The sequence below is a fragment of the Taurulus bubalis genome (assembly GCF_910589615.1).
Source record: "Taurulus bubalis genome assembly, chromosome: 13".
Taxonomy (NCBI): Eukaryota; Metazoa; Chordata; class Actinopteri; order Perciformes; family Cottidae; genus Taurulus; species Taurulus bubalis.
Genome location: NC_136601.1, coordinates 8,370,093 through 8,385,486, shown reverse-complemented (window position 1 = coordinate 8,385,486; position 15,394 = coordinate 8,370,093). Strand labels below are relative to the sequence as shown.

At 43.5% G+C, this 15,394-nt stretch overlaps 2 protein-coding genes across 2 annotated transcripts; one reads left to right on the top strand and one right to left on the bottom strand.

Moving 5' to 3' along the window:
- bend4 (BEN domain containing 4) lies at nucleotides 1-10,470 on the bottom strand (the record flags this gene model as incomplete). The annotated part of the gene is made up of 6 exons (XM_079229233.1): nucleotides 1-233; nucleotides 1,211-1,451; nucleotides 5,525-5,551; nucleotides 5,729-5,820; nucleotides 6,993-7,577; nucleotides 9,996-10,470. 6 exons carry the CDS (start codon nucleotides 10,468-10,470, stop codon nucleotides 1-3), a joined length of 1,653 nt encoding a protein of 550 aa, XP_079085359.1.
- Nucleotides 10,471-12,542: 2,072 nt separating this feature from the next.
- On the top strand, nucleotides 12,543-15,067 carry shisa3 (shisa family member 3; the record flags this gene model as incomplete). The annotated part of the gene is made up of 2 exons (XM_079228247.1): nucleotides 12,543-12,813; nucleotides 14,499-15,067. The coding sequence occupies 2 exons, from the start codon at nucleotides 12,543-12,545 to the stop codon at nucleotides 15,065-15,067; spliced, it is 840 nt and encodes a 279-aa protein (XP_079084373.1).
- Between the last annotated feature and the right edge of the window lie 327 nt (nucleotides 15,068-15,394).

The window sequence follows — 15,394 nt, the reverse complement described above, 5'->3', positions numbered from 1 at the left end:
TCAGTCCGACTGGCCGTTCTGGCAGCCTTTCAGATACAGTTCGTCCTGGGACAGATGTCCATCAAAGCCGTCCATGTAGAGGCTGCTGGTGCTGCTGCCGCTGCTGCCCAGGAACGTACCGACCGCTCGGCCCTGGCGGGCGTGGCCGACGGCATCGCTGAACACCTTGTTGATCTGCTCCTCTGACGGCATCCACCAGTCTGGGTTTGAGGCACAGTGCATTCGGATGAAATCTGGCAAGAAGAGTTTTGATTAAAACAAGATAAAATGTGAAAGCAAACCGAAACTTTCTTTTTCAATGAGCTTTATCGTGAGTTTCAGCTCATTTTTTAGCTGTCTGACCCTCAACTTGACTGTTTTGGTTCACTCTCTCCGCTCTAATAGTGTTCTTTTAGGCCAAGGCAGGCAGCTATTTTCAGAGGAAAAAGCTCTAAAAACAGAAGACAGACACAGTAAGCTGGTGAACATAGTAGAGGATTTAGAAACTAAAGAATCTTTCCTTCAGGAGGCGGTGGAGAGCAAAAACAGTGTTAAAAGAAGAGTAAACGTTAGACTAACGTTCCTCATGTGGACAACACACACACAACTCTGAATAAATTACCATGTGTGTCTGTGAAGGCTGGATGCTTACTTAAGCAACTGTTTGCGATCAATTTAAACTTATAAAATTAAAAAGTGGTGATATGTCATTATCGTGCTCTCAGTTTGTTTCTGCTGCCCCCAAGTGGCCGGAAAAAAACAACTGTTAATGCAGGTTTAAAATAACAAATCAAGAGAAGGTTTATTGTGGAAATGAGTTGAATTTGATTAGTCATAAGTGAAATAATTGTGACCATGAATGATAAGTTCAACCATATCCATGTGAGCCAAAAAAAATTACATTTGGTTCATGTTTGCTTGTCATGGGAACCATCAGTTTCAAATGGTTATGAGTCCATGCATAATGATCTCACTTGATAGCCACTGCTGCTTTTTAAGTCTGAAACATGGGCTGTAAAAGATTTAGTGCTCTAAAAAGTATGGCACCGCATCATTCAAACAACACTAACATTTTATAAGCAGACATTTGCCAGAGCTTCTGGCTGTCGGACAACTGCAGGAGTGTTTCAATTCCCAGCGTTTCAATAATAATGCATCACTTAAAATGAGCAGACTGAAGCATAATGCAAACAGACGTCTAACTCGACAGACTTTTTTCCAGGCCGCGTACCTCTTAGGCAGCTGACTTTGACGGGGTTGAGCGGTCGCCTCTCCAGGCCTGGATCTCCTGAGTGGACTGAACGCTTCCTTTTGCCCAAACCGCAGGAGAACTTGAGCTCGTCTGTGGTGAAGACGAAGCGAATCAGGTAGCGCAGCAGCCGCCTGCCATCTTTCTTGGAGGAGTTGACGGCTTCGTCCCACTGCTTATTAGAGATGAAGAGAGGATAGTTCTCCAGCAGCTGTTTGCTGCCCTGAAGGGAAGAGGAGGATAGATTTAATGGTCAAAAGGTTTTTGTCCCAAATTGGGATGATGATAAGTTTATAGGTAAAGTTATTTCATTAATACCCAATTTAAAATACGCAACAATTAATTTTTGGGGGTGACCTAAACTGTACAGTCAATCCAGTATTGGACCGTTCTAACCCTAAATCTACAAAACTGTCTAAAATGGCTCAATCATTATCCCTTATTATGGATCAAATAGGAAGCGTCGACCTGTGGCGTTTTTTATTTCCACTGAGTCAATCATTCTCTTATTTCTCCCCAGTGCACCATTCATAGAGCAGAATAGACTATTTCTTTATTGATCGAATCCTTCTTCCCTATGTCAGTAGAGCTGAATATTCAACTATAGTTGAATCTGATCACGCCCCAGTGATACTAGACCTCACATTTTAATAATTTTAATAATTCGGAACGCCCTTCTTGGAAATGAGACAAAACCTTGCTGGCCGACGCTTCTTTCTGTGAATTGATAAACAAAAACATTGATGACTTTTTAGAATCTAATAAAAAAGATAATGTCCCCCCTTCCTTGCTTTGGGAAACATTGAAGGCTGTGCTCAGAGGTGAGATTATATCATATTCATCAAGAACCAACAAGATGAGGAGGAATAAACAGGAGCAGCTTATTAAATCAATAAACACAGTGGATGCTCAGTACTCTATGTCACCATCCTCTGAACAATAAAAAGAAGCTAGACCTGCAAACTCAATACAATTTGTTATCAACTGGAAAGACTGAAAAAATTTTGTTAAAATCACGTAGATACATTTATGAGCATGGAGAAAAAGCTGGCCGCCTTTTGGCACACCAACTTAAATGTCAAACTGCTGCCCAACAAATTCGACAAATAAGGAAAGTAAATGGTGACTTAAGTAGTAACCAAGGAGCAATTAATGGAACATTTACCTCATTCTACTCAAACCTGTATACGTAAGAAATGACAAATGATAGAACTGACATTTTTAATAACCTCCAGGCCCCTTCTATAAACATGATACATAAGTCAAAGACTGAACTTCCATTACAACATTTTGAAATTATTAAAGCAATAATGGCAATGCAAAGTGGGAAGGCGCCAAAGTGGGAAAACTTTTCTGAACAAATTAACCCCAATTCTACTAGATATGTTTATAGATTCTTTTTCCCGTGGGTCACTACCACAAACACTAACTGAGGCATCAATTACTCTCCTTCTTTCTTAAGCCAGGTAAAGATAGCACAGAATGTGGCTCGTACCGTCCCATCTCTCTCCTAAACAGCGATGTTAAGATCCTGGCCAAAGCTCTTGCCCTACGCCTAGAAATCACAATGAGTGATGTGATCTCTGCTGACCAAACCGGTTTCATTTTGGGGCGAAACTCATTTACCAATGACCGTCAGTTTTTAAACATTATACACTCCCCTATGTCCAGTAGGGTACCAGAAGTGGTCATCTCGCTGGATGCTCAGAAAGCTTTTGACAGGGTTGAATGGGAATACTTATTTACATGTTTGGAGAAATTTGGCTATGGCCCTAAATTAATTTCATGGATTAAACTACTATACAACTCACCCAAGGCCTCTGTAGTTACATATGGTAAGAAATCACAGTACTTCACATTGACAAGAGCAACCCGTCAGGGTTGTCCCATCAGCCCGCTGCTATTTGCTTTGGCTATAGAGCCCTTATCTATCACACTCAGTGGAATTATTAGGGGAGAGGAGGAGTACAAACTATCTTTATATGCTGATGATTTATTATTGTACATATCAGACCCTGTTCTAAGTGTACCTCACATTACCACACTGTGTTAAGATTTGGTACATTTTCTGGGTATAAACTGAATTTTAGTAAAAGTGAAGGCTACCCTGTTAATAACTTAGCGCTTCAAATTCAGGATAACGTATTGCCTTTCAAAATGGCAAGAAATGGTTTTAAATACCTGAGCATTAACATCACAAGAGATATGCAGAACCTTTACAAAGAAAACTTTTCTTCTCTACTTGAGAAAGTTAAATTGGATCTTAAAAAATGGAAAACAATTCACTTATCCTTAGCAGGGAAAGTAAATTGCATAAAGATGAATGTGCTCCCCAAATTTCGTATGGAGCTCCTTCAGAGGCCTAAACTACAGGGAGGGCTTGCTCTTCCGAATCTTTGCTACTACTATTGGGCAACACATGTCCAAAAAATGACCTATTGGCTTCATGCTCCAGATACAAACTGGTGTCACTATAAGGCTAGATCCTGCAGTTCAACATCTCTTACAGCTCTGGTCACCTCCAGTCTTCTAGTTTCTATATCACATTTCACAAATAACCCAATCGTCATTAACACCCTCAACATATGGTTTCAATTTAGACGGAACTTTGGTTTTACATATCTTCTTAACATAAGCCCTATATGCAATAACCACCTCTTCCACCCAGCTAGATTGGATGCTACAGTCTCTCTCTGGCGAAGAAAAGGCATCGCCAGATTTAAGGATATGTACATAAACAGGGTATTTGCCAGCTTTGAGGATTTATCACACACATTTAATCTTCCTCAGTCAAGTTTATTTAGATATTTCCAAGTCCGCCACTTCCTGAAGTGTCAAGACCCCAACTTTCCAAATATCTCTTCAGTGGCAGGCTTGGATGATATGCTTGAACTTCCACCCGACTCAAAGCAGCTAATTTCAAGAATACATGACTGTATATCATCTCTTAAAAACGTGACCTTGGCGAAGATAAAGGCGGACTGGGAAGGTGAACTGGGGGCTGACATAGCAGAAGACTTGTGGAACTGCGCTCTACAAAGAGTGAATGACAGCTCGTCTTGTGCAAAACTCGGCATAATCCAATTCAAAGTTCTGCATCAAGCTCATTTTTCAAAAGCAAGATTAGCTAAAATATACCCTAACTCGGATGCTAGTTGTAGAAGATGCCATCACACCCCAGCCAACTTAACTCATATGTTCTGGTCATGCCCTGAAAAACACTTTCTGAGGCTCTAATTATTGATCTCCAACCCAACGCAACTTCAGCTATATTTGGTGTCACAGACAGACAAAACTGCACAATAACAAAAAAACATAAAAACATCCTGGCGTTTATGACACTTCTTGCACGTAGAAGAATATTGTTGCACTGGAAATCAACGAACCCACCCAAGACATCTATGTGGTTTGGTGACCTGATGCAATTCATTCATCTAGAGAAAATTAAATACTCGCTGAGGGGGTCAAGGAACAAATTATTTTCCACCTGGGACCCGGTTCTGACATACTTGGGTAAACTCAAAACTATGCCTGATTCCCCCGAGCAGTATCTTTTGGTATAGTCCCTAAATCATTAAGCACACAATAGACATAACACTTTTTTATTTATTTTTTCTCTCTTCTTTTTTCTTTCTTTTCCTTTTTCTTTTATTCATGTTTTAATCTGATTGTTGGATAGGCGATAATTTGGGCGCTCTGGTTTCTGCCTACTGGCCACAACTGCTGCCAATCAGTTAGTGGATATGATTGTGTGATATGATGATGTTTGATGTGCAGAGTGAAGCAGGTGTTTACGTTCAGATGTACCAGAGATATGTGTGTTTAGGTGCGTGTATGTGTGCAGACGTCTGGCTCGGCGAAATGAGGTGACCTCTTTTTTTTTATTATTTATTTTTATGTATTTATTTTCCTATACTCTAGGTGGGTCTACCAGTGGGAGGGGTGGGTGGGGTGGGTATGTTGTATGTTTGTATATGTATAGAAAAAGATGGAAGTGTCAGTTGAAATGCATGTTTGCCATTTCCAAATAAAAAAATAAAAAAATTAAAAAAAGGTTTAACTCCACATGCAGTCTCACGCGGGCATTTTACTTTTATTCCAAATTTGACGACATTGTCTAAAGTTTTGTCCACTTTGAAATGAACTTTTAACCATGTTCTAGGGTGCACACCATCATCTAGTGTCAATTTAACTCATTTGCCACCATGTCCTGTTTCCACAGACAAAGACATTGTTAAAAGTTTATATTTTTTATGATCTTAAAAACAACATATTTTATTAATTAAAAACACAGACCTCAAAGACTGTTTGCCGTTCTTCTTCCTGCAGAGACATAAATTTTTCATTAATTACAACATTTATTAATGGCACAATTAACACAATGACAAAGTTACTTATTTGGGAAGGATGGGATCTGATATTTTAACACCTTTAACATATGCTACTGATCACACATTCTTTAAATAAATGTGAATAATGTGCGGCAGCGTGAATCCTCACCTCGGTGAGCTGCTCCTCCGGCATCGGCTGGACCAGCTGGTTGTGAAACTCAAGAACAGTTTTGAAGTAGTTGAGGGCATTTTGACAGGGAACTGTATGGAAACACGTGTGAGTAGAAATAAAAACACATTGTCAGAATTATGACCCATCTGGTGATTCATTTAACGACAATAATCCAGCAATGTGCAGATAAAATTTGCTGTTTTAGTGCAAATTAGGTTACGGTGACACTGGGGAGCTCAGAATGCTTTGAGGAGAGCGAGAAACTTAATAAAAATAGATGCTATTAAAACTCTGTGATGCACTTAGAGAGTGAGAACACGTGGCTTTCTGAAACTGATGACACACAAACACTTAAATCAGTGTCTGATGATGATCAAATATATGGACGCATAGATTTGGCATTGATTGATCAGTTTGAATAATAGGTGCAAAAATAAATCTGAGAATATCTTCATATCAAACTATTTTTACGGATTATTACAGAGAGATGAGGGATTAAGAAAGAGCTTCAATAAATGAGTAGGAATTAAACAATTAGTTGATTAATCGATCTAGACTAAATCTATTTGCTGATTTGATAGTCAAATGTATTCATCATTTTATTCTTAATGTTCTACTTTGTTAGTTGTGTGGCTCTGGGGTCGGTAATGTTGATCCACCGCTTTGACAACAACAACAAAACTATGATGCATTATTATAGATTAAATCCGAACAGTTTTAAGTCACGTCTCAAGTCTTTTGCGTCCTTTCCGGCCTATCAATGCTTAATATAACAATTACTTTTGTATAGAGACAAAATATCTTCATAATAAAAGCCAAATTTCTCATATGAACTCAAGAGTTCTTTTTTGTGGTGCCAGCAGCAGTGTGCATCAGGTCATGGAGACGCCTCGTTATCTTATTTATTATTCATGATGTTTTCTCCATGAATGCTCCAAAATAGAAACTAAACACAAAGCTGCATTTTTCTGTATTCATGGATCACCAAGTCAAGTCTCCTCAGCTTTTTCCATCCAGCCTCAATTCAACTCCAGCCCTGGATTAAACTATCCAGCAGGACTCTTTTTTTAACAGTGTGGTGTTTTACTTAAATAAAATAGCTGTGCTTCCTCTACCACTGCCAATACCAACATTTCCACTCATAGAAAGAGTAAAAACAAGGTACAACGGAGAACCCAAAAGCGATCAATTTCGCTGGACCTTTGACCCATCCCAAAGAATAGACTCAAACCCTGTGAAGCCCCCGCTTTCATTACTGCACCTGGGACATTCTCCAGCTTGTTGCGGAGCTCCTCGTTCTCCTGCTGCAGAGACAGCACCTCCTGCTCCAACTCCAGGCAGCGTGGACAGCAGCTCTCCTCCTCCTCTTCCTCCTCGGGCAGCGTGGACGACGGGTGGCCGTACGACTCTGACGGAGTCGGCGAGCCCCAGCCTCCCAGGTTGTGTCTCGGAGGAGTCACCCCTGAGCCGGGCTCCGCCAACGGACACTGCTCATCATCCGGGCCGGCAGTCAGATGCTGCTGCTGCTGCTGCTGCTGAGGCCCTGAGAGCAGATAGTTCTGGAGGGAGTCTGTGAAGATGCGAAGAACGGCAGAGGTCTGTTGTTGGTTCAGATGGCTTTGTTGGGCCTCCTCTTCTGGGTCTGTGGTGGAGGAACTCTCTTCGGGTTTGGTCTTCACCAGCGAGGAGCAGTGAAGCCCCTGAAACTCCCCTGGCCCGCCTTCCAGCTTGATGTTGGACGTGAAGGTGGAGGAGGAGGAGGGGGGCTCCAGGAGGCGACCGTTGTTGAGGAGGCTGAGGACTCGGCTACACTGCTGGGCGAAGGCATCCAGGATGAGGCGATTCTCTACGGCACAGGGGGGAAATGAAGAGGTCAGAGGCCGCCATCGCTCTACAATCACTGAGTCTGTTGTGTTCAGACGGATGACTCTGAGGGTCACGGCTCATTTTTTGACCGTGTAAATAGCAGTTGACAAAAGTAATATCACCACTGTCCATTTTTGCAGCGGTTCTGAAACTTTTGACTGCGTCACATGATCTTCATCAGCAGACCGAGTTTCTGTCATTAGCATAGAAGAAACTTTTCAGTCAAAAGGGCAAGAAGTTAAAGTCTACAGTTCCATGACAATCAACCAACTCAATCTGCTGTTGAAGACCATGTGATGAAGGCAAAAGCCCCAGAAAAGCTACTAAATGGACCTTTTCTTTGCTATCATATATAACATACATGCAAAATCGAAATCTGGAAAGATCCAATAAATTCAGCTGTCAAAAACGTGCAGTGGTTTAACAACGTTTACGTTAGAAGAAGCAATACCTCAAAAAGTGAAGTACTTTAGTGTCGTACTGCTTAACATTATGAAGAAAAACCAGCAGATACACTTATGGAAAGACAGTGAGTGATTCTGTGTTTTGTCTTTCTCTGGTTCTGGTTCTTTTCCACTTCCCTTTTCTCTCTATTCGTGGCAAATCTCTCCACATACAGTCGGCCCCTCTGCTCATAGAAATGTCAGCTTGATTATGCTGATTTATTCAGATGTCAATAAACTCTGAAGTCACAGTATCTGCTGTGACCAAACCCAGCCAAGCAAAGAAAATCAGCACGGAGCTTATTGTCCAGCAACAAGCCTCAGTGTACAGTTTCCCCGGTAGTCTGAGCACGTCTCAATGAGATGATCTCACACATACCTTCGTGTAATGATTACGAGTCCAGTGTCCTCTCACACACACACACACATATACACACAGACAAAATGAGTTCTAGGCTGCCACTGCTGCGTTGGTTGCCCCTCGCTCAGACGTATCTATCATCCTGGCGCAGATGTGTCGCATTTATTAATATGCGTGCTGTCTCTGTTTACCCGTCGAGATGTATCCGATATCATTCCCTTTCACCCCCACCCGCTCGCCACCCTACTTTCTTCTCTCACCAGTTCTGTGGCAGTGTGAGCTGAGAGCCTCATAAAATTTCATTAAAAACAACACGCTCGGCAGAGGCAAATTTATGAGCCCCATTTATTTTAATCACAACACTTTGGGAACGGCTTTTCAATGCAATTTGTGTTATTGTGTGCCGAACTGATTGCCGAGTCCAGGGGTCTCCGCTGCCTCTCTTCTTGAGAAGGGCATCGTGGTTTTGTTATTTTCTTTCCAGCCATACGAGGGATGTTAAGTTTCTCCCATGGTGCAGATAGAGAGCACTTTGATGTGTCATTATCAGTTAGAATCCATGACTAGTTTAGCCAGGATTTGATGGTGCATTTTGTGTAATATGAGCAGGGAGAATATGGTTTTGTGTGGGTTTTTCATAAGTGAAATCAGGGCCATGTGTATGCCAGAAGGGATGCAAACAATGGGTCTTCCTGACTGAAATCTGGGCTTTATACTGGCAGAGAATATGTCTGCTCACTCACAGATTAAAGTGCCTAATTTTAGATCAAACGTGTACTTCACACACACATTTGCCAATTCTCATGTAGGTGAGTTAATACAGCGCAACCTCCGACTGAACACTGGATTTTCTGTAAATCAACAATAACCAGCAGCAAATTGAGCCTCTGCTTCCAGCGGTGATAAAGAGATTAATATCTGATTGGGAGGAGGCGATGTAATGTATAATTTCGTAACTAGCAGGATTAGGTTCATTGCTTTCATCTTAATGTTGGTTCCCATGGACCCGCCCTCCACACAAGGAACACATTTCTTCCTGAGACTGCACAGCTCACTAATGAACCGCAGCTGAGGAGAAAAATTAGCACGGAACAATGTGTTTCAACCAGATTGTGAAGGCCCTTCTTGCACACACACACACACACACACACACATACAAAAAAACACAAGTCCACACACACACACACACACACAATTACCCAATGTCATTTTTAGCACATGCACACTGGAGATTCAATCATGACTGCTCTCATTACAGCAGCAAATCAATCACTGCTGACAGGAAGAAAAAAAAGAGGAAGAAACGGGAACAAAAACATGACGCTCATGTGAACAAAGGAGATGCTTGCTCTTAATGACATAATTCTTTGTGTTCTGTTCAAGTTTATTGGCTCTGAAAAAAGGCTTTTTGCTCAGATATCTGGGCAGCTAAAACTCTAAATACACACCAGAAACAGGACATCTGAAGACATGTAGCTCGGAAAAGTCTCCCCATCCCAAATCCAAATGACTAAAAGTAGCTTTTAGAGATGGAGCAGACTTCCACACATGACCGGGAGTCACTCTCATCACTCTGAACAAGTTTGAAACCCACCTGAGCTGATGCCGTAGGAGCAGTCTGGGGAGACTCTGGGCTCCGCTCTGCCGCCGCCGCGCCGCTGCTGGGTACCAGGAGATGCTGCCGCCGCCGCCGAGGTGGATGTCGGGACCCTGCTGCTGGGCCTGTTCTCACATGGGAAATGATCCTGCTGCTGCTGCTGCTGAGGAGTCGGGTGATGCTGCTGACTGCTGCTGATAGCGACGCTGGTTTGGTGAAGCTGCTGCAGACGCTGGTGCTGCTGCTGCTGCTGGTGATGGGGCTGGAAACGATGAGGCTGCTCGGGATGGAAAGTGAAGTGGTGTCCGTCGCCAAACAGAGGCGCCTCGACCACAGCGGACCTGTCAACGCGCGACTTGCCCGCCGAGCGTTTGCTCTGGAAGGTTTTCAGGGTGCTGTATGGACCCCGTGCTTGTCGGCACATCTTCGGGGCTCCGGGTCCTTCGTCTGCGGGCTGCATCGCTCCCTCCATCCCGGCCAGGTGTCACCGCGCGGTGGGTAGGGCTCCGGGGGTCGGTGTCGCGGCGCGCTGCTTGCTGTGACGGGCTGGAGGAGCAGATCCGTCACTGTCTGGCTCGGTTTCCTCTCATACGCACCGTGTGAAGGGTGGGCTCCTTTACTGACAGGCCGCCGCTCCAATCCCCAGTCGGGAGCGCAGACACTGAGACTCCCCCAGAGGGAAATGCAGGCGGGACTTGTGCGCCGCTGCCTGCCTCCTTTGTAGCCCCATCCACCCGGAGAACAACGGGGCGCTATGGCATTTGTACAATCTGGAAATGAAAAAAAACGCAGAACGAAATCCTACAAATGAAAAGGCAGAGGCCATTTTGCTACTGAGCTCAGAGGATAAACAGAGCAACATGAGCGCAAAGGAAAGGAAAGGCAATCCACACCCAGACGGCTTAAAATGAGCAAATAATCCATAAAGAATAATGAGCATTCATAGGTGCGTTTGTGTTTTTCAAAATATGTGAAACTGTAGCTATAATTGGAAAAATACCACTGAATAAAATACATTGCTAAAACAAGTATAATGATAATAATAATAAAATAAAATATGATTGTATATCTTTTGGTCCTGAATTCCACAGAAGGCTTTTATTCATTGGATCCTTTTTTATTTATTTATTTTTTTTATAAATAGTGAAAAGGCCAGCTGTCATTCAAATCAGAATTTACCTCGTGTATATAATCATTTTAGTGTTTATAGCAGCTGTCTGGTAGCCTGCGGCCCTAAAAGTTTGCAGCAACACATGGGGGCGCCACATCAATAGATTAGCAAACATGGAAGGAAAAGACCTGCTGCTAATTAACATTCATGTGTTTACTCTCATTTTCACCTGGCCAGACAGGTCGGTAGTTGTTGCTCCTGCGTGTAATCAAAACACATCCAAGTGCTTCGTCAATATTGTAGCTATGCATGTCTGTATGGCTGATCATAAAAGATTTATAGGCCTATATAAAGGCATGATCTGAATAAAGTGTTCAGAAGCGGATACAATAAACGTTAACTGGTGATTATCATAAATGATCCAATGAAATAGTCATACGTTTAGGCAACAATGGAGCATCTGAAGCAAATGAAGTATTTTAATTATTCTGCAGAAGTTTTAACTTCCTGCATGTATTCGTCATACATCTACTAATATGCTTTAAAGTGAGCCTGTTCTAGTTTTTGCTGAACAGGCTTGAGTGGCAACAACCTGTAGAGCATGGACAAGTATAACAAACACACCACATAAATACAAGTATAAACATTATATATGCTAAAAAGATGGGTTTAAAACGGTAGAAGAGCAGCGATGTCCACAAACTGACCCAAAGTCAGTATTAGAGCAACATCAGTCATAACAGACCAGAGTATTGTCTCACTTTAAACGGGTTCCTCAGTTGTGATTCATGTCTTTAAATTAAATACATTTACTTTGTTCGGTCTTAAATGTCAAAATGATGATTAATACAAATGCAGGTATCTTAATGCAGTACAGCTGCCGCACTGTGGGTCTCCACTCGTGCAATAATAAGCTCGTAAACACAATTTATACACGTTATTTGGGCAACTTCATGCTACTCGGCCCCGCTGCGACCACTACCACCACACGAACGCGCACGTTTGCTTAATGGGAGTTACGTGCGCGCGTGCACCGCCAGAGTCACAAAAAGCAGCAACTCTCCAGTGTGGTGGGCGCACAACTTCTGCACCGACATCAACACACGTCCTCGGGAGCGACCACACTGCGAGCAGAGAGCAGCAGTTGCTTTGGAGGAGGAGAAAGTTCACTGCTGACTTTTTTTTTTAAAAGAAGTTTCTTCAAGAGAAGCTGCATTCAAGGGATTTGGGAACTTTTGGCTCAGGACGGCTCGGATGGTAGAAAGATGACGGTGACATAAGTTTACATCCCCGGACCCCCGCGTTTCTCATTCAGTGAGTCCCTCTCAATGAAGAGGCTCTAACCCGGACCGACGCTCTCGGTGGCCGGCGGCTGAAGCCCACAGGACGCCCACAGGACGCAGGGACCCGTGAACCCCCCGCGGCTCGCCGGGATGGTGTGCCTGCTGAGCTGCCTGCTGCTGGGATATCTGACCTGGAATCTGCGGATATCGGACGCACAGGGGGAGTACTGCCACGGCTGGCTGGACGCTAATGGGAATTATCACGATGGCTTCCAGTGTCCGGAGGACTTTGACACCATGGACGCCACCGTGTGCTGCGGCTCCTGCTCGCTGCGCTACTGCTGCGCGGCCGCGGACGCGCGCCTGGACCAGGGCGGCTGCACCAACGACCGGGAGGTGGACAACACCGAGTTCGCAGCGCGTAAGTCTAGTGGGTTTACACTTACCGGCTTAAATGTGCTGTTCTCAGGCATTCCCGAAAGTTTAGCATTCAGAAAAACTCTATTTAGTTCAGAGTCGAATTCGGTTAGGTGCAAAACACAAATAGTGACACCATTTCAGTCTAAATTTGATTGGGTTTAACCAATGTGGTGTACAAATAAAGTACACAAACGCAATAAGATGCATGCACATGTTGAGTCTAAATGCATGGCTTCTGATAGGTTTCTACAGAGGTCATTTAACATGAATATAAAGACTAATGCATGTTTCAGGGCCCCAGGACACTTTGAGTGTGCAACCACCAGAGCAGACAGACTGCTGTCATGTGAAATTATGATATATGTAACACTTTGTTCAATGTTTGGTTCATCCACTCAAACAAGACACCAACAGATGTATGTTCTTTGGGGAAACAAAATACACCATTTGTGTTATTCAACACAACATTTTGAGGCCAACATGTTAAAGTGTGTTGAATTGTAAAATAGAAAAGTTGCAGAAAAAAACTAAATACACCTTTCTGTTTTACAATACTGAAAGTGTTTACATATGCAGCCTTTTATATGTCCAGTTATTGTGTTTTATGGTTTTCATGTATTTCAAGCCAAGTGTCCAGTTTCCAGCACCTTTTAATCTGCGCTCCCGTGGCTTCATTTGACCTGAACTCACTGCAGATCACTATCAGGTGTGACGCAGCCTGTCAGTCACTCAACAAATGTTCTTCAAACTAATTCTTTAGAAAATCTTTCAGCAGAAATAAGCACAAAACTCACAAAACAAAAGATAAACTGGATCAGAATGCAGGAATGCATTCAAACATTTCTCACACAAGCCGGCTTATTGTGTTGCCAAACCCCAAAAAATCACTTTGACTTTGGATTTGCCAACCAAAGAAATCACAACTGAATGAGACGGCAACAACTTATCTTTAACTTCTTTAAACCTTCAATAGGCTCAAAGTGTTACATTAACCCTCTGTGAGTTGTGCAATCTTAAATAAAAGGTTACTTTAACCCTCAATGTTTTTTTTCTTCTTCAAAGTTTCCTTTAAATTCCCCGAGCTGATAAGCTACGGGGCCTTAACTGAATGGACTGTGTGCTCACAATTTCCTAATTTCTTCCTATAAAAATAAATAAACATTCGCTGATTTCCTCCCAAAGTGCAAATGGGCTTCACAGAGTGTAACCGGAGCTGTTTGTATTTTCCAGCAGGAATGTGTCCATTAGATTTTGTAATACTATAAAGAGCTTAAAAGAAATAACTTTATTAAATAATGTTCACTTTCACAATTTGAGTCACCGTAGGCTGTAGTTTAAGGTCAAACTTAACTTTAACAACTCTATTTGGGATTACTAAGCACTACATAAACATGTATGTTTTATAACACACTATAATAGTTTTAAGCAGATATAAGTGTTTCTTAATGTATTTGTGAACAACTATAACTCCTCCTGTGAGCATGTCAGAAATAATGTATAATATCTTTGATTTATTTAAGTTAAATTAGTTATTTTTGGTCTTCAGGGAAATGCAAATAGAAAGTCCGAACACAAACTGGGTCAATGTTTTTTCACGTAGATACATACTTATAACCTGCAGCTTTCTGTCCCATGGAGCTGCTTCCTCACTATTGATGCTAACCTGCCTGTCTCCTCCCCCCTCAGAGCCCATCTACGTGCCCTTCCTAATGGTGGGCAGCATCTTCGTGGCCTTCGTCGTGGTCGGCTCTCTGGTGGCCGTCTACTGCTGCACCTGCCTGCGGCCCAAGCAGCCGACCCAGCAGCCCATTCGCTTCTCCCTGCGTAGCTACCAGGGCGAAACCATCCCCATGATCCTCACCTCCGCTCCCCCGAGCCTCCGGGCCCCGTCGCGACAGTCCAGCACGGCCACCACCAGCTCCAGCTCGGCCGGAGGAGGCAGCTCCATGCGGAGGTTTTCTCTCGGAGGTCCGGGTGGGCAGCAGCAGCACGGCTGCCTGGTGTCGGCCACCGTCTCCTCGTCGGCCTCCACCCAGACTCAGACTCTGCCTCCGCCTCTACCACCCCCTTACACATCCCCACCAGCACCCATGTCAGGAGGCATGCAGCACCAACTGCCCTCCGCACACACACACACCCAGCTGCAGCTCCACCAGCCCTCTCAGAGCTTCCTCCTGCCGCAGCAGTACTTCTTCCCCCTGCAGCCAGACGCCTTCTCAGCGGCAAAGGGCTTCGCCGACTTCGGACAAAGCTGACACGGCTCCCAGCAGGGGAAATATAGAGGGATTACGTTAAGTTAAGTTTTTTAAAAGTTTTTTAGGTGGTTGGCTGTGAGCTGGCAAACACACACAACACTGCAACACAGCTGGTGGTGTTTGGGCGGAAGGCCCAGGCCGTCCGAACGGACACAGAGAGGAGGACCGGGGATAAAGAACCACAAAGCTGCACGGCCTGAGGCCCTTCTGCATCACAGGACACATCAGAGTTCAACACAACTGTTACAGGCAGCAACAGTGTTGGATCTCGTGCACTTTTATCTTAAATTGTAAACAGTCCTCACTGGACTTAATTTGTATTTTTTT